Below are 19,718 nucleotides of genomic sequence, written 5' to 3' on the forward strand. Positions count from 1 at the left end.
TGGATTCCCGCTTGCATCAAGTGCTCTAGTCTTTATAACGCTAGAGTAGTAATTAATAGATTAGACGTGGTGTTTACTCTTGCAATTACCTGGAATTGCACCCAATCCTGCGGATTGTTGTGGTAGCCCTAGGGTAGTGACAGCCCTAACGATCGACGTATTCCACCTCGTTCGGATCGGTGTTTGTAGGACCGTAGTCAGAGCTTCCTAGCCCCCTTCTCATCTCTTTCTGTGGTTAGTGTTCTGATATCCCAAAATAAATAATCTTTGAAGTAATTCTTGATTCTTATATCAACTAGAGAACTCTCAGGAAATTTCCTCTCTTCCCACCAAAAATAATTATATAGTTATCCTTGGGTGATCTTGAATCTTAATTAGTACACTCACGTTCCCTGTGGAAAATTGATACTCTGGAATACTCCCGGGTGAAAGCTACATCGGTATCCGTGCGCTTGCGGATTTTTCTGTTTGCGTTTAAAATACCCAACATTGGTGAGGGCTCCTGGTCTTGCTGAGCAAGGCCTTCCATTCTTCGCCTTTTCACCATTCAATGAAACTATAGAAGATTACATGCTCTTCACTCATCAACCTTTTCTGATTTCTTTGATTAATTTGAGGTTGATGAGCTAGGGTCTATTGGAGATGCGATAATGCTCATTTGAAAACTTCTTCTCCAATAGATTAAGGTTGTTCTTTCCTGCAAAACATTAATGGACACATACCCAAGGGAATAGCAAGACTGAAATATGGTTTGTTGTCCATATTTTTTTCTTCGATGCTAATCATGATGATATATATGGTTTATGATTATTTAGCATAAATTGTATCTATTGTGTTTTATGTTATTGTTGCAATTTAGCATGGTTCAAGGAAAAGACAACTTGTAACAAAAGATAAATGGATAAATATTACTACTCACAAGTTGGACTCTTTGTGCAAAGTTATCATCTGCCTTGATTCATCCCGGTGTGAACTTATCTCTTGACTTTCCCAGATTTAATTCAAAATTTTCTTGTAGGGGTTAGTCCAACAAAATATCCAATATCCACTACAACATACTATCGACTTAAAACTCAACCTAGACACCACGTCTAATTTGATTTAGGAAAGCATTTTAACCTAAGCACCACGCTTAATTCAAAAAGCCCTTGAAAGTAAAAATCAACACACCTCTTAGTTCAAGAATCAAACTAAGCACATCGTCTAATTATGACTCGAGAAAACAGTTTAAACTAAGCACCATGCCTAATTCAAAAGGTGTATGAAAGTACTCCAAACCTTAAGGATACTATAGTAAACAAAGGTAACATGAAACCATTATAGAGATTTATTCAGATAGAGATAAAAGAGCATGATCATGGTGAGTTTATTTTATTATAATGCATGTGAGATGAATATATGAAATGAAACAAGTTATGGCTGAGGAAATTTAAACTAAATAGTGTGAATATATGGATTAATGTAAACATGCAGTGGGGTGTAAAAGATAACTACTCATAATTATTGAAGTCCATGAGCAAGACTTTCTCACCGTTATTTGATCATACTTACCATGACTCAGATTCTGGAATTTGTAAGTGATGTAACATCTTTGTTCCCGTCACTTGAGATATGAATTTAAGTCTTGTGACGTGACCTCATTCTCCAACATTGGATTTGTTATGTTTCTTCTTATTTTGTGGGGGTATGCCGGAAGGTCGTAAACCGGTCGTTTCTTACCCTGCATAAGATATAAAAGTAGACAAACAAGGGTAATCCTGCTTGAGCAGGGATTAATGGTTATCTCGATCACATAATTGAGTATGAGTCTATCAATGATCCTTAATTGCCTAGCTACCTTCCCCGGCAACGACACCAAAAATGCTTGTTGGTATAAATTAACTGCACTCCTTTAAATAAAATTTAAGTAAGATTATCCGCAAGCGCACAGATATCGTACTAATGTCACATTTATCCGGGGTGTGGGGGTATAAACCCCTATACCCTTACGGCCAGACTTGGGCCAGGAGGCTTGGCCCATTACGAGACAAGTTCAAAGCTTGATCCGACAGCTCGGAGTTTCGCGCAAGGAAACAAGACGTGGAGATCAAGCAGGATTCTAGTCGGTTAGAATAGGAATTGATATCGAACTATCTATGGCAATTGTAACCGACTAGGATTAGTTTCCAGATCTGTAACCCTGCCCTCCGGACTATATAAGGAGAGGCAAGGGACCCCCCTAGGACATCATTATTCTCTCAACACAAATCAATACAACCAGACGCAGGACGTAGGTATTACGCCAACTCGGCGGCCGAACCTGGATAAAAAGCTTGTCCGTGTCTTGCGTCACCATCGAGTTCGTAGTTTGCGCACCGTCTACCGATAAACTACTACCGTGGGTATACCCCAAGGTAGACTGCCGACTAGCTTTCGTCGACAGTGGCGCGCCAGGTAGGGGGTGTGCGTACAACTTCTCCGTATGGTCATCGTTCCAGCTTCCGCGGCCGTGCCTGAAGGCCTCACGCTCACCGTCGGCCAGATCACGTGGACGACGCACGGCGGCGGTCTCGCGACCACGGTTTCGGAAGGAACCCAGATCCAATCTGGGATGACGGCGGCGTCGGTTCCGACCACACGGATGCCGGCACCGAGCACCCGACCACCGCTCCCGCGGCACAAGGGAAAGAAGATCGACGGCTCGGATCTTCTCCGAGCACTCGATCGCGCTGATTCCAAGCTTATCGAAGCTTCCCAACTAGTAGATGGGATCTTGCGTCGACCTGATCAAACCGCACCAATGGATTTTTTTAACTCCTACCGGCCAACTCGTGTCGTCACACACGAATAGCTGGGGACGACTCTGACGATAACCTCCACCCCCTCGGGACGGTCCGTCAAGATCAAGGCTGATCCGGAGGAAGGATATCCTTGCGGTCTGAACAACTCGGCCTCTCTCTACTCACAGCACGTCCAATCTCTTTTCAATGAGGCGGGTTGGCTGCCAAAGTGGAACGGTCGACCAGCTCATCACTACGTCAACATGGTGACGGTCCGAGAACTACGGGACGGCCAGGCTTCCAGCACAAATTCAAGCACTGGTTCCGTTCCCACTGAAGTCATAAACTCCGAGGACGAGGACTACGACCTAGATTTGCCTCCATATCCTCCGGGTTTCTCTCATTTCTCGGTCTTCCCACCCCAGCGAGGAGACATCGTTTTCAACGTCAGCGCCGACGAGCCGGCCGTTGATGGAGAAACAGACGAGCAGAGGCAGCTCCGCGAGCAGCGCAACGCCGACCGCGTCCGACGACGCGCGGACGAGGAACGCCAACTCCCGCCGCATAATCTTAGCGATGCTTTTGACATGGTCGGGGACCAGCCAGTCTACAAAACGCCAAGCGCCAATGTGGCTGTCGCCATGGCTAATTTAGATCGGCTCCCTGATACTCCCGAGTGCCAGGGCATCCGATCCAGCGTTCGAGCACATCTGATCACCACGATGGGACAGACAGCCACTCTGCTCAAAAGAGACCAAGCCGTCTCCTATACAGAGGCCTCCTCCGACCAGACCCACCGCAGCCGGACCTCACCACAGCCCAGCGGGCACCACCGCAATCGTTCCCCCAACAATCATCAAAAAGACTCACGGCGTGGCGATGGCGGTCGGGATGATGGCGGCCGTCGCGAGTAGAATCACGGACGTGGTCCGGAAGTAAGCCAGCATAGGGATCTTCGATACAACATCCCTCCCAAAGACGCCCGAGACCGCATCAACAGGCGCGCTACGGAGAGAGCAGTCCACGAAAACCTACGTCGTGTTGAATACGATGCAACACACGGCCCCCCAGGCCTGAGACAGTTCTCTTCGCACCTCCGCCAGGTCGTGTGGCCCCACAATTTCAAGCTCGAGAAACTCAAAAAATACGACGGCAAAGAAAACCCAGAGAACTGGATCACTCTTTACGAGATCACCGTCCGATCAGCAGCAGCAGGGGACCAGCACATCATGGCCAACTACTTCCCAGTAGTCCTCGACCAGGCTGGTCACCAATGGCTCCTTGGCCTGCCCGAGGACTCTTTCGACTCTTGGGAAGAGCTACGCCAGGCTTTCATCGACAACTTCATCACCACATGTGAGCAACCTGGAAACAAGTACGACCTCGAAAGGATAAGGGACAGGAAAAACGAGCCTCTGCGCGATTACATCCGACGATTGTCGGATATGCGCCTTAAGATCCCAAAGATTTCCCACGACGAGGCCATATCCGCTTTCATCAAAGGGCTATGCTTCCATAAAGCACTGAGAAACAAGCTGTTACGCAAAAGGCCAACAACGATGGCCGAGCTCCTCGCCACGGCTAAGAATTACGCCGATGCCGACGACGCAGAAAAACTCATCCGGGACGATGCGAGAGGTCCCGACCAGCCTCCTCGTCGAGATGATAGTCGCGGTCGCTTCGACAACAGGAACCACCGTCGCCCCGACCACCGCGATCACAGGGAAGGTTGGGACAGGCGGCGTGACAATCGCGACGATTTCAGAGGAAAGCGTCCCCGCGACCACAACCACGAAGTAAATACAGTCAAGCGCCCCAACGGGCGGCGGGACTATCAAGAAGACTACAACAAGACGTTGAAGGGACCGTGCCAACTGCATCCCAAGTCCAACCATACCATGGAAGAATGCTGCGTCCTCAAAAGCATCTATACGCGGCGGGCCGCTCAAGACGACTCCGCCAAGAAAATTGGGAAACAAGACGGGCGCGACCACGAAGACGAGGACGAGGACCAAGATAGGGACCCACGACACCAATATGTCAGTCCCACTGGCGTGGTCCATTCTATCTTCGGGGGAAAGGTCTCCATCGAATCTAAACGAGAAAGAAAGCTCTTAAAGAGAGCCTGCCTCAACATAGACAGCACAGACGGCCTAATCGCAGATCCGAAATTCCCCCTGTGGTCACACAGGGAAATCTCCTTCAGCAGGAAGGATCAGTGGGCCGCTATCCTAGAGCCAGGTCTATCGTATCCACAGGGAAGGTCTATATGTAGGACTTATAACTATAATTTATACTATTGATGTGAAAGGTAACCAATAACTAGAATCCTACTCTTAACAGGGATAAGTCACTTGATAAAATATACGAGATAAATAATGATCAGTCATCATAAATAGATAAATAGTAGAGCTCTTCTAGTCAAAGTAATAGCTAGCCATTGGATAAACTCAGGAAGAAGTACTAAGGTAATTCTATAACTACGTCAATGAATAACTCTAATTAGTGCAATTACATCTAGAAATCATTGTTAAGTCAACCCTATATCATAATCACATGCAAAGAGGCATCAACTAATGAGGGTTTTAAGACGCAACCGTCACCTCCTTCGCGACCGCGCCCAAGCTAGTCCTATGTACGGGGGGTAGACTACAGAGGAACCAACGCAGCTGTCACCTGCGCGGACTACCACATGACCCGGCATGTTAGGGTGCCCTCGTAGATAAACACGATATCTAGACACCACGTCTACATATTGTCTACCATCTACCCACCCATGGATTGGGTAAACGCTATACGAGCAATTACATGGATTCAATAAGATCAAACCAACTATCCTAGACATATAATCAAAGTAGACAATGACTAATGCAATTAAGAATATTTAAGAGATTAAGAACAATGTTGCCTGAATCATAATATTGAATACAATAAGAGAAAGGTACTAGAGCTATACCAAACTCCGTGCTCCAGACAGACGCCAGGGGCTCCGGATCCCGTTGAAGAACTAGAACTCTTCTACTTCTAATCTAACTAGGCTAAAACTATGAACTAGAGAGGCTCTGATGAACTAGAGAAGGCTCTTGATGAATGGATCTCCAAATAACTTGGTGCCTCCAGGGAGGGGGTCTGCCCCTCTATTTATAGCCCGGTGGGATCACCATGCGCCATAGGATCAAACCGACTTAACCAAGGGTCAAGATGACTCCTCAGAGGTGGCGGAGGAAGCTTCCAGAAGGGGGGCCAAAACCCTAACAGGGGGCACAGGCCGGCGTCGTGGTGGGGCCGACCGGCCCCACCCGACAGCCTCTGGCCCTAGGTTTCTTCCGGTGTCTTCGAGAGTCTTCCCCCGTCCCGTTCGTGATATTTTTCAAGGCGGATAAGTTTCGTGTTTATTTTTCACTTGAATCCCTCCTTTCAGCTTTCCTGGAATTTACCCTGGAAAATACAAAATATACAAAACTCGTGGAAATTGTCAGTTTAAACCCTAGACTAGTGTGTTTTCATGTTCTCCTTCGGGTTAAAGTTCTAATAAAAGTTGACGTTATCGACCGTCAACAAAATGCATCATGTAATTGCTTATGCTAGCAAAACAATGATAGAAGCACAATTAAATTATGCAACCACTAAAAAAGAACTTCTAGCTGTTGTTTTTGCTATTGATAAATTTAGGTCTTATTTAGTTAGAGCTAAAATAATTGTTTATTCTGACCATGCTGCTCTTAAATATTTGCTCACTAAGAAAGATTCTAAACCACGATTAATAAGATGGATCTTATTACTTCAAGAATTTGATTTGGAAATTAAAGATAGAAAAGGTGTAGAAAATCATGTTGCCAGTCATTTGTCTAGGATGTATTTTAAAGAACCTCAGGAGCTACCTATTAATGACTCATTAAGAGATGACATGTTGTTTAAAGTGACAAAGATAGATCCTTGGTACGCAAATATTGTCAACTTTATGGTTGCAGGATACGTCCACAAGGAGAAAACAAGAAGAGGCTTATTTATGAAAGTCGTCTCCACATATGGTATCCACCCTATCTCTTTCGGGTATGCTCAGATGGGTTGCTGAGAAGATGTGTACCAGTGGAGGAGGGCATGCAGATCATACAGAAATGTCACTCATCACCATATGGAGGTCATTATGGGGTCTTTCGTACTCATGCAAAAATTTGGCAGAGTGGTTTCTTCTGGCCAACCATGTATGAAGACACCAAAGATTTTATCCGAAGATGTGGGCCATGTTAGAGGCATAGAAATATCACTACTAGAGATGCTATGCCACTCACCAATAATCTTCAGATAGAGCTCTTTGATGTGTGGGGAATTGATTACATGGGACCATTTGTGAAATCACGAAACTACGAGTACATTTTGGTGGCAGTTGACTATGTATCCAAGTGGGTAGAAATCATGCCATGCAAGAAGGATGACTCAAGACACTCAAGGAGGATGTTTGAAGAGATTATATTTCCAAGGTTTGGAACACCTAGGATGGTTATAAGTGATGGAGGAACACACTTCACTGATAAAAAGTTTCACTTATACCTATAAACTCATGGAATACGACATAATGTCGCTACTCCATAACATCCTCAGACAAGTGGCGAGGCAGAAACATCAAATAAACAAATCAAAAATATTCTCTAGAAAACAGTAAATGAGATGGGAACTCTATGGAGGGATCAGTTACCAAATGCACTATGGGCATACCGAACAGCTTATAAAACACCTTTGGGTATGTCCCCATATCAATTGGTACTCCGTATATGGTAAGACTTGTCACTTGCTAGTCGAGTTAGAACATAAAGCTCATTGGGCTATCAAAAGATGGAATATGGATTTTGAAGCTGCTGGAGAGAAAAAAATGCAATTATCAGAACTAGAAAATGGAGAGAAAAGGCATACCACAATTCAAAGATCTACAAAGAGCGAACAAAGAGATGGCATGACAAGAGGATCAAGAAGAAGGAATTTGCACCAGGAGATAAGGTATTACTTTTTAATTCTAGGTTCAAATTATTCGGGCTTGGAAAATTGAGGAGCAAATGGGAAGGACCTTTCACCGTCATGAATTCATCACCACACGGAGCAATAACTCTACAATCAAGCGAAGGTACGTTATTCAAGGTAAATGGACACCGACTTAAACTTTATTTAGAACCATTTGATTCAGGAGTAATTGATGAGATAGAATTTATTCAATTACCACCATATTAAGTTCTATTTATTCCAGTACAAAATTTTATCCGAAAATATGTTTAATCGAAAATAGGAAGAGTCTAAAGGCACCACGCAGAAGGGCACCCGAAGTGGGCCCCTGGTGGGGTCGGCCGGTGCCCTGGTGGGGTCAGTCGGCGCCCCCCTGTCACCCCGCGTCTCGATTCTCGTTCCCTGTTCTTCTACACTCTTCCTTTGGATATTCGCGCATAATCCTGTCATAATCGGATATTCCTTCGTACGGATCCCGTAGAGCCTAGAATTCGTCCTCATCACGTCTTCTAAAAACCCATATAAATACGTACCTAGACCCTCCTCAATAGTATCCCATAACCAGCCACCTCTTTCCCCTAAGAAGCTCTCCAAATTAGATCTATTAGCAATGGCGGACAAGGTAGCCGACAACTCGAAGGCCTCTCGTCCTCGCCCAGCCGAAGCCTCTTGTCGTTGTGTCGCCGAAGCACATCGCCACAGTACCCCAGCACTATGATCAAGCATACTACGTGCAAGAACCATCTGATCCTTCTCCTACAAGGTGATTGCTGCAAGGAATTGCTAAAGGGAAGCATGTCGCTATCCCTAAGGGTACTCCGCTTCTTCAACCCAGGGAGAATGAGCGGCTCGTGTCGGTCCAAACCGACAAGAACGGGAAGCTGATCTGTGCTAAGTACACCACCGCTTGTCCGGTTATCCAAGGCGTTAGGGCTAACCCTAACGAGGTGTGCTATGTTGAGCATCTTGCACCGCTGCCTAAGCCTAAGAGGAAGAGGGCTACGTCAGCACTAGCACTAGAGAAAGCTCCCAAGCAGCCAGCTCCTACCTTGCGCACCCTCAACGGAAAGCTTGAATATGTCTCTCTGACATTGTCTGGGGGATGGAGAAATCCAACAATCTAAGGGACAAGCTTATTGAAGGCATGGACAAGTAGCTAGGGATCAGTTTCAAGTTGATCCGCAACCTTAGGAGTGATAAAGATAAGCTTGAAGCAGAGATTGCAGCCCTGCACGAAGAAATTCAGGGCCTCAACAAGAAAGGGTAGCCGTAGTTGCCCAATTAGTTATAAATAAGGCACAATTCCGCTAGGTTTGGCTAGTTAGTTAGGTCAGTCGAGTCATAAAAAGTTTTCTTAGGTCAAAGCCCATAGAGCTAGGGCAGTCGTTAGCTCAATTGTTAAAGCGTTTGTTCAATTATCACCATCATGAATAAATAAAGTGCCTTATATTTTATCTACTCTTTTCTCTATTTTCACCCATTATCCCTCCTCCATTTATCACCCTTCTCCCCCTTGAGCTAAGTAGAGATCAACTTACCTCTAGTTATCCATAGTTATCTTTAGTTATCTTAGTAATCTTTAGTTATCCCTCCTCCATTTATCACCCATGCTAAAGTTATCCATAGCCACCGCTCACTAATTTGCCCACTCATACTAAGGAACCACCTACCCTGCCTTCCTTTGGGATCAAATAAATTTGACATATAGTACTCCCAGGCAAAGTGCTACAATATAGTTCTATGCGCTTGCGAAATCTCACACATCCTATAGAACTATCATCACGTATTTCTAGCGTTAGAACTGACAACGCCGCTAAGTGATGCTAACAAATTCTGAGAAGCATTTATAGCATCGTTGCTTGGGACAGAGCTAAAACTCTATTCTAATTAGTGATGTTAAGAAGTGTCAACCATTAGAAAACTAAATAGTAAAATGCAATTTTGCTCTAGCTCTACAAGGGCTGCAAACCACCTATACCAAGAATTTTAGTCGCTATTATCACTAGGAACAAAAATGGCTATGTCACTACTCTCTACAACTAGTGAACATGCTAGCATAGAATAAGAAACAACTAGTTACAACTATGCTAAATAATTAGCAAGAAAGCTAGTTACAACTAGGTACAACTGGTTTCAACTAAGTTCAACAACTAGCAAGAAAACTGATTGTAGCTAGTTACAACTAGTTCCAACTAACAGTACTAGCTAGATCCAGCTAACTGCAACTGAAAACTACTAGTTGCAACTAGTTTGTAAGAATGTAAAGAGGTGAGTGATAATTATACCACCATGTAGAGAGTGAACCAATCATAATATGAATGCCAATATCACCAGGAGAATATCAATGGATAAGAGATAAGAAATTTTTCTTTCGAGGTTCACGTGCTTGCTGACATGCTAGTCCATGTTGTATTGACCAACACTTGGTGGTTAGGTAGTTAAGAGGTGTTGCATGAACCTCGTCCATATGTTAAACACCACAAGAACCTACCCACAAGTATAACAATTCTACTTCATGACCAAGAAATTCGGGTCAAGATGCACAAGCCCTAAGGACGCTGCAGTAGCTACAACTTCTTCTAACTCATTCCAATTGCTTTCAACTACTTCTAACTCCTCTCAACTGCTTCTAACTCCATAGGACTTGTGTAATCTTGAAAAGAAATTCTTGGTTATGAAGCATAATTGCTTGCCAAGGGTGCTCTATTCAGTTGCTTGTGCATCTAGCTTTTAGCCGACAATTCCTTCTCCTCAGCAAGAATTTCTTGATCATGAAGAGTGCATGAGTGGTGTGAGAGAAAAAGAAGCTCAATAAGCAATTCTATTGGCTCAGTAAGAAATTCTTGTTGAGCAATAGTGTTGTGGTGGACCGCCTATTTGTGCATCAGCCAAAGAGAGAAGAGGCGCATGTGAGGCCATGCTCATGTTGACTCTCCATGTGAGAGAGCTAGGAGTGTTGGGGAAGCCTCATGGAAATTTCCATTATGGAAAAGTGCTTGCATGTTGACCCTTTGCCACTTTCATTCAACACGCCTATGTTGTGTCGAGCGTGCGCGTCAGCCATTTAGTGGTCTGCGTATGATCGTTTGAGTGGAGAAGCCAGTCACTGTGACCATTGGTTGGTTCCTGGATGAGTGTGAGTGGGTGTTGGTTGCCTAGCGAGGATAATGTAGAGACTTCCCCTTCCTTTCTCCCTCTCTAACTCTTCTTCTCCTTCCTTTTATCTTAGTGAACCAAAAAAGAAGAATAAGCTCTCCCCTTCTCCTCTCTCACTCCCAAGGATTTGTGCTCCATTTAAGTGAGAGATTGAGCTCTAGTGTTGATCTTGAGAGCTTCAAGAGCATCTTCTCCCTCTCCTCTCCTTCTCAAAGCGTGGTGCTCATTTGAAAAGAGGATTTGGGGGAAACCCTAGTGTGTGTATTTGATCTTGCATATTTGGTGGCACTAGGTGATTCTTGTGATTGTGGATTTTCTATTACTCTTCGTGATTGTCATCACCTAGATGATTAGTGCTTTGTTGATTGTGATGGGATTTGGTGATTGTATTCGCCCGTAATCAAGGATTTATTTGTAAGGAGTTCTTGGGCTTATTTCTCGGCGGAGCGCCAAAAGCCACTCTAGTAATTTTCTCGTGTCATTGAGTTATCTTACTTGTGGGTAGGTTCTTGTAGTGTTCAATGTGTGGACAAGGGTCATGCAACACCTCTTAGCCACTTATAACCACCAAGTGTTGGTCAACACAACAAGGACTAGCGTGTCGGCAAGCACATAAACCTCGGGATAAAAAAATGCTTCTCTTGTCCATTGGTATTCTCTCGATGATTGTATTGACATTCATATTATGGTTGGTTCATCCTCTACACGGTGGTATAATTATCATTCACCTCTTTACATTCTTGGAAACTAAATGTAACTTTTTAGTTTTCAGTTACAGCTAGCTGGATCAAGCTGCTGTTAATTGGAACTAGTTGTACTATCTACAATCAGTTTTCTTGCTAATCATTTAACTTAGCTGAAACCAATTGAAATTAGTTGTACCTACTTGTAACCAGCTTTCTTGCTAACTGTTTAGCGTAGCTGTAACTAGTTGTTTTATTCTTTGCTAGCTTGTTCACTAGTTGTAGAAAGTAGTGACATGGCCATTGTTTATGCCTAGTGATAATAGCAACTAAAATTGTTGGTATAGGTGGCTTGCAACCCTTATAGAGCTAGAGCAAAATTGTATTTCGCTATTTAGGTTTCTAATCACTTGATCTAGTGTATTTGTAGAGAATGTTTATAGGCTAATCACTCCCCTCTAGCCATCTAGAACCTTTCAAGTGTCTGAGTTGTACTATGTAATAGAAAAAAGGGAAAAGAAATTGCATCATATGGGAGGATGTCAAGACTAGCATACCACTTGTATAATTTATTTATTATCCAAACAGTGACCTCTATTTGGTTCATCTCTTGTTTTCTTTAATGTCTCATGGCTAGTTTTAGTATTTGAGTTGTGATGTCTTTGATGATCAACGTGACCGTTTGGACTAACCATGTTTGGTAGTGTTTTTAGATATAGTTCAAATGGTGCAAACATGGCTTGGACTTAGGCAAAGTGATGATCCAGAGGATCAACACCACAACAAGACATTAAAAGCCGAGTTGAAGACCTAAAAGAAAAGGCAAAGTTCAAGACGTTCAAGACACGAAATGGAACCAACCCAAACACAAGGATCGTGAACAATCAAAGTAAAGAAGAATCAGTAGGACGCCAGACCCTAGATGGTCGTTAGATCATAGAGAAGTTGGACTAATTCACAGAGGAGAAACACTACCACAACATTCAAGCAGAGTGTCGAACCAAGAGGTAACAAGGCGTCGGACCTGACGTGTACACTGTTCACCCAAGGGGAAGTTGATGCAGCATTGAACCCTTGCAACAGTACAAGCGTCGGACCATCTGCGCCACAGTTCGATGAGGAACACAGAGGTTCCAGAGAGGATATTGGGTGTTGACCCTATTAGAGGGGTCGGCCCAGCCGAGAGAGCAGTGACGACAATGGTCTGCAATTAGCTAAAGGTAACCTAAAATTGTCAAACCCTATCATAAATAGTCCAATAGCTCACAGTAAAAGGTGTCGAGTTCCAAAAGCTAGCTTCCTTTGGGGGCTATAAATATGACCCCAGCTGACTAAATTGGAGTTGGAGTGTGCTGAGATTATAGGAGTATTGAGACACCAACACCAAGTGCTCTAACACCACAAGTGTTTAAGAAAAGATTATGTGATTAGTGTAGATGCTTTGTAAAGTGCTTAAGCTAGTTGCACCTACTTAATTGTGCTTGCTATTCCTTGAAAAGCTCGGTATTTACTCGCACCATTGTTGTCGTCAAGTGTTGTAAGTCTTGCAAGACATCACCAACCGCATTTGTGGTATGGTCACCTTCATGTACCAAAGGAAATAAGGCTTGCAATGGTTTAGACTAGAAGCTCGATAGTAAAGACGATGGGGAGCAGTTCGTGAGAGGCTTGCCAGAGATCCACTTGCGCGTGGGGAATGTCTCGAAGCTATCCACAAAGTTGCCTAACCAAAAGCTTGGCCCTTACGAAATGCTCCAATTAGGACTAAGGAAAGTTTGTACGCTTCTTGATACCTCAATAAAAATAATAAAATCATCAACAAAAGTTTAAATCTTTCAATTAAGGTTTCACATTTACATTGATGCATACTTTACCTTACCACCTTAGTTAATAGGATTGAAAATGGTTGCATAACTCTTTTATATTAGAGATAACATTTCTTGCAAAATCATAGTTGCATATTTAAATAGTTTATTTGTTGTATATAGGTTTTCCTAAGGTTGAAAATATATTCGCTTGAACTTATCAGCTATACTCATAATATTTTTCTCTCAAAATAAATTAACATTAACCTTTTTCTAGCTAGACAAACATAAGCCATAGTTAGAAAATAGATTTTAAACCGCCTAAATTCACCCACTTCTTACACGTCAAATTCAAATGTGTACTCTGGATAACAAGCGCTCGGCTAGGCTCATCTCGTTTTAACTCGTTAGGATAATGAGCTAGCTATCTTAATGAGCCAGAAAGCCAGCTCGGCTTGACTTGTCAAAAGCTCGAGCTAACTCGTTAAGCTTGCGAGTAAGGTATAAAAAGTATATAAAATATAATATTTATATTTATCTAAAGCTTAAAAATAGTAATAATACAATAATAATATATCCAATCATCTTAAGTCCAACAAAATATTCATATAAACTAACATATCAACCATTTATAAAGTATAAGACATAAAATAATACAAAACTAATATAAATTATAATAATTTTTCTCTAATATTGCAGCTCATTAGGCTCACAAACGGCTCGCGAGTTAGTTCACGTTAGCTTGTTATAGCTAACAAGCTAAAATCTTGACCAAGCTCAGCTCATTATCCTAACGAGCCAAGCCAAGCCGAGCCAGCCACAAGCCGAGAGAGCTAACGAATTAGAATTATGTTATTGTATAGGTTCATCGGAAGATATACTTTAAGAATATATAATTCTCTGCTAAACTATATAAAAATTAAAGCAAGTCTGCCAGTCAGGACCATGTAAGGCCCCGTTCGTTTAGGGTGGAATGGTATCAGAAATAGTTCCAGCTGATGTGAACCAATCCAGCTGGGAATTGTTCCAGGCCTTACATCCCGATGAAACGAACAAGGCCTAAACAAGAACCTGTAAATTTTTCATTTGTTCCCATCTTTAAACGAAAATGATCCATCAAAAGCATAACACGAGAAAACAATCACCAAATCAACAAAGGAACAAGCAGTGAACAGCGAATTGGTGAACAGCGTCGACATATTGCAAATAAACATGTAAATCCCCAACCTAGCTACTATTTAACTACTCTAAATTGTCACTTATTCCAACAGTCCAAACAAAAAAACTATCAACTCAAATCGACACAATAAATGAATAATAGCAGAAACAAAAACCTAGATGATGCGTTGCAAAAATGACAAGAAGGCACATCAGCCGACGACCAAAACTAGAACTACATCTGAATAGGTGTCTAATCTACAATTACTCAATTAGTAATCACTTTTTTCGCTTTTGTTGCCTGCAAAAATAGTGATCGAGAACAGGAACCCTTATAATCTGTATCCAGGCTTTTCTGGTAATCCCGCACTCAACCAATTGATGAAGCTCTATGCCAACTTCAAAATAATCTGAGGGCCACCAAACACTCTCAAGAGACGTGCAACAACTATGTTGTCCCTCATTTTGCAGGGGCACCAGCAGCTGCTGTGCGGCCACCACGACCACCAGCATATCCAGCATGGTCAACCCTCTGGTAGCCGACATCAGCTCCACGTGCTGGGCCACCTCTGCCACCACTTCTGCCACCATAATCCGACCTGTAACTGAACTCACCCCTCCCGTAGCCCCTTCCTCCACCGTAGTTACCACGGCCTCTGGTACCTTCACTTCTGAAGTTGTTGCCCCTGCCTGGTGCAAACCTGCCACCTCTGCTGGAGCCTAAAGGAAAGGAGGAAATATATGAATTGAACTGGAAGAGGCATTTAACAAAATCTATAAGAGTTACTTAGCATGTATAAGAAATAGACACCAACCACCTGAATATATTGCCATAATAACCACTCAACGAGATTTAGAGGGAGAAAACTTAAGAGTACTAGAGTGAGATCCTTCAAACAAATTTTGGCAGCTTATTCAAGTACTCACAAATTATGCTCCCATGTTAAACCCAACAAAATCTAGACATGCCCTTATTAGCAAGGTAGCACCCAAAAGTGGACTCAAGTTTGTTTGCTTCCGTGGATCAAATATATTTTTGTGTGTTATATAATATAAGAGAATTCGAGCAATTCTCTACTCTAATCATGGATCTACAGATAACCTGAATTCTGGTTAGTTCATCCATCTCCATTCTATGATCCATATGCTAAAAAGCAGGATCGTCGGTCATTTAATGTTAGTCATACTGGTACTGGGATGAGTCATCAGATTCATATGACTGATATAATTGGCATTACACTGCATAAGTATTAAGTATTAAGTATTAATTTGTATATAAACTGACCCCGTGAACCTGGTGTCCTCTTTTCCTCAACATAACATTGACGACCGCCAATTGTTACAGGGGAAGCCTGTAAATCAAAAGCACAACCAGTTAAACTTAGATAATCAATCACCAAAAGTACTATTAGAAATCCACCTCAATCTGATAGGCCATAATGATGATACCACTAAAGCAACAGAACAAGACTGGACATTTCATTCATTGTACGTATTACATTTAGAACTTACTATACTAGATCTCAAACATATAGTTGAATAGCTAAGGAATATAAAGTAAATCATGGTGCAAGCAATATGAACAGGTGAACTGAAAATTACCAGCATCTAGAAATAGCATAAATATATACCACGGGGAACAGAGAGCAAATGGCAGAATTCACAATCAAACCAAAAAAAAACATTTCTCTGATATATCCATTTGAACTTTGGGCACAAACCAGGTGAATCCTATATGTGAAAATTTGCAAGAAGCAATTTTCAGGTTCATACATGATCAATCAACGTGTAAACCACAGGCAACCGAACAAGGGTTTATTCATCTACATATATTTGCCTGTCTGTAACCCTGAAAATTCTGCACAAAATATTTCCACAAAGAACTTTGTGATTTCCTATAAAGGTGTTGAATTCAAAACCAGGTCCAAGCAGCTTATCTAACAATCTTAAAAAGGAATTCTTTTTTACTTCAAATCAATTTGACCGTCTGGAAGGCATTAAAAAGGGTCAATGTCCAGAATAATCAACACAACAATAATGGTTACTCACAAGACAGTTCACACTTATATTCACCCAAATCAACACAATACAAAAATCAATCTCCTAGAGAATGAACACATGATGTGATGTCCCCAAAATGATGTGAAATAAGAAGGGCTTTAATAGTTTACAGGAACACTAATGGCACTAGTAAACTAGATAATGTTCATACTGCTGTATTGCAGCTAGAAATAAAATGAACAAGCTAACAGCACACTAAAAAAAAGAGTTGGTCGCTTTAACAAAATTACCTCTATAGCACTCTGGACAGAAGTAGAATCCTCAAACTCAACGAATCCGTAACAGAAGCCTTGAATCTACATTTACAGATGAAAAACCTTGATGTGAAACTTTGAAGTTATAAAAGCACAAAGAATTTCCCAAGGCCAGTACAAGGGGGGAAAGGTACCTTGTTGCTTCTGACTTGAATGCCATTTTGCTTAATGGTACCAAACTTCTTGAACTCATCCTCCAGTTGAGTTTCAGTGGCATTTAAAGGTAAATTCCTCACATATATTGCATGAGCATCAACTTAAAAAAAAAGAAGCAGCAAAGTTAAGAGAGGCCAGTGCAATGAAAAAGCCGAACTGAAATCTTAGATTTAAGGAACACCTTCAGGCTCTTGGATATTGCTGTTGTCAGGGTTAGAACTGAAAGGCGGTACATCTGTGACAGGAGTAGGAGCAGGTGGAGACTGCTTCTCTGGTTTGGGCGGTGCAGGCCTAGTAGGAGGTGCAGGAGCAGGCAATGGAACTTCTTTCATGACTTTGACCTACAGCAAGGAGAAATTGTAACATTTTGTTAATAAACAATGCGGAAACTGTGATGTTTCACGGTTGAGGAAATAAATCGCCTTCTACCAAACAGGCAACAGGCTATTAAGTTATTTCAAAGCAAACAAATACCATCTCCACAAGCATAACAATTGTTGCACCACAGTTTCCTTGTCAGACTCTCTGAAATTACATGATACTAAAGAGTAAAGACATACACCATGCTCATGCACATTACATGAACTCTATTCCAGAGTGATCGGAGTCCAGGATAGTGCTTCCAGTTCCAGATTAGGAGTTCATATGTAACAACAGATATTGGAACTGACTAGCATTTATCTTTAAACCGTGGACATGCGAAGAAAAATTGCACAACATATAGAATAAAGTTATAAACAAGATGGCTAAAACCGCATCATCCATGAACAGGCGTAAATGCATATAAGCAGCAAATGAGTTTAAAACATGAGGGAGTTGATTTCGAAAACCTACAATTGAGGCATATGACTTCTTTGGTGCCTCCTCCTGCAAAACTGGGGCAACTGTAGTAGCCGCCACAGGTGCCACATTGTTTGGAACTTCATTTATCACTTCAGGAACAGGTTGTTCCTCATCCACTACTTCCTCTGGTGGCGGATTGTAAACCTCAGCCTCATCCTCCTCCTCAGGTTGAGGCGGTGATCGGTCCACAACATGATTTTCCTGCTGTGGCACAGCATCTACAAAAAGTGAAAGAAGAGTGATTTTATCATCTGCCTCATGAAAAATGAGGCTGAACTGCACACTCTGCTTTACACACCATGATCATCAGGAATGGCAGGCTCCACAGCAGGAGTAGCTGTGCCGTTGGCAAGTGGAGCAGCCACAGGCGGGACTACAGCATCCGCCTCCGGCTGCGCCTCAACGGCGGTAGGGGCAGGGATGTCCCCGACGAAGCGGAAGATGTCGTTGAGCACGAAGTAGCCCTTCTCCTGCGGCGCGAGGAAGAAGGACTGCGAGAACTCGCGGCGCACTCCATCACGACCGGTGAGGTGGCCAGTGACGAGCACAGTGACGCCGCCGCCTAGCGACTCCTGCGAGTCCACCGTCCTGATCTCCGCTTTCGACACGTCCATCTCCATTATCTTCTCGCTGATCGCCTGCGTAGCCGCAAAACCTCTCAGCATCGCGATCGAAATGAAACTAAAGCGCCAGATCTGAGCGCGGGGGGGCGGTGGCTCACCTCCATGGTGGTGACGGAGTCCATGCCGGCGGCTCCGGCGGCGGATGCGGGGCGGGCGAGGCGGCTGGCGTCCTGGTAGAAGCGGTACACCAGATCCGGCGACTGGTGCAGCACGAGGTAGTACTGCTGCACGAACGCGTTGCCCACCTGCGGGTCGCACAGAGAGACACTAGATCAGCTTCCGGAACACGGCGAGAATCCCGCTGAAATCTCGGCCTGGGAGCGGCGAGGCTGCTTACCACTTGCGCAGACGGCGGCGCCTCGGGGGCGGGGGCGGCAGGCTGCGGCGCGGCCATGGGAGGGCTGGATCGGGGGAGTGGGGAGACCTAGGGTTTTGGGGGGAGGCGCGGCGGCGGGTGCGGCGCGCGGCTCCCGTGCGCGTGCGGCGGCGTGTGGGGGCAGCGCTTGGGGTCTGGTGGCGAAGGAGATGGAGGCGGAGGGAGGGAGAGGTGTGCTCCTATGCAGGGCAGAGGCAGGGGCTTATGCGTACGGCGGATCTGGAGACGTGATCTGATGGTCTGTGAACCGTGCTGTGAAATGTGAATAGCACGCTACCAGCTGTTGGACGCCTGATTCGCCGAAAAAAAAATTGGCACAAGTCACCTAGGCCTTATTTACTCAAAAAAAAATTACAAAATTATTCAAAATTTTCAGCCACATCAAATTTTGCAGCACATACATAAAGTATTAAATATAAATAAAAATAACTAATTATATAATTTATATGTAATTTGTGAGATAAACTTTTTAAACCTAATTAATCTATAATTGAACAATATTTATCAAATACCGATGAAAATACTACAATATTCATTTAAAAAATTGCGACTAAACAAAGCCCTAGCCACCAACACGGTACTATACGCGGCAAGCGTTTCCAAGATCCAGCCAAGGAAATTCAAAAAAAACAAAGTTCCAGCCAAGGTTGAATAATCTAAAAAGAATACCAAGGTTGGATTTACATAACTTTTTTTTCCGGAATGATACATAACGTTGCAATACTTCCTCCGTCTCAGAGGAATTATTTTTCCATGAGTTAAATGATTTATTTAAACTTTAATTAAATTACAAAAATACTAATACATACAAGATATATCTTTATAATAAACTTATTTATAGATAGAAAT

At 43.1% G+C, this 19,718-nt stretch overlaps 1 protein-coding gene across 1 annotated transcript; it reads right to left on the reverse strand.

Moving 5' to 3' along the window:
- LOC8056061 (ras GTPase-activating protein-binding protein 1) lies at positions 14,548 to 19,091 on the reverse strand. Its single transcript, XM_002453822.2, has 9 exons — positions 18,831 to 19,091; positions 18,592 to 18,738; positions 18,169 to 18,508; positions 17,862 to 18,088; positions 17,209 to 17,368; positions 17,006 to 17,127; positions 16,848 to 16,913; positions 15,842 to 15,908; positions 14,548 to 15,276 (listed from the first exon to the last, which is right to left on the reverse strand). The coding sequence occupies exons 1-9, from the start codon at positions 18,885 to 18,887 to the stop codon at positions 15,017 to 15,019; spliced, it is 1,446 nt and encodes a 481-aa protein (XP_002453867.1). The 5' UTR covers positions 18,888 to 19,091; the 3' UTR covers positions 14,548 to 15,016.

Source organism: Sorghum bicolor, chromosome 4, assembly GCF_000003195.3.
Source record: "Sorghum bicolor cultivar BTx623 chromosome 4, Sorghum_bicolor_NCBIv3, whole genome shotgun sequence".
NCBI classification, from domain to species: Eukaryota; Viridiplantae; Streptophyta; class Magnoliopsida; order Poales; family Poaceae; genus Sorghum; species Sorghum bicolor.

What these genes read in the sequence shown, in the direction of transcription:
- LOC8056061 (XM_002453822.2), bottom strand. Translation starts at nt 18,887, where the DNA reads ATGGCCGCGCCGCAGCCTGCCGCCCCCGCCCCCGAGGCGCCGCCGTCT. An exon ending in TGCCATTCCTGATGATCATG is followed by an intron (nt 18,089 to 18,168) that starts GTGTGTAAAGCA and finishes CACTTTTTGTAG; the next exon opens with ATGCTGTGCCACAGCAGGAA. An exon ending in GAGGACACCAGGTTCACGGG is followed by an intron (nt 15,277 to 15,841) that starts GTCAGTTTATAT and finishes CCTTTCCTTTAG; the next exon opens with GCTCCAGCAGAGGTGGCAGG.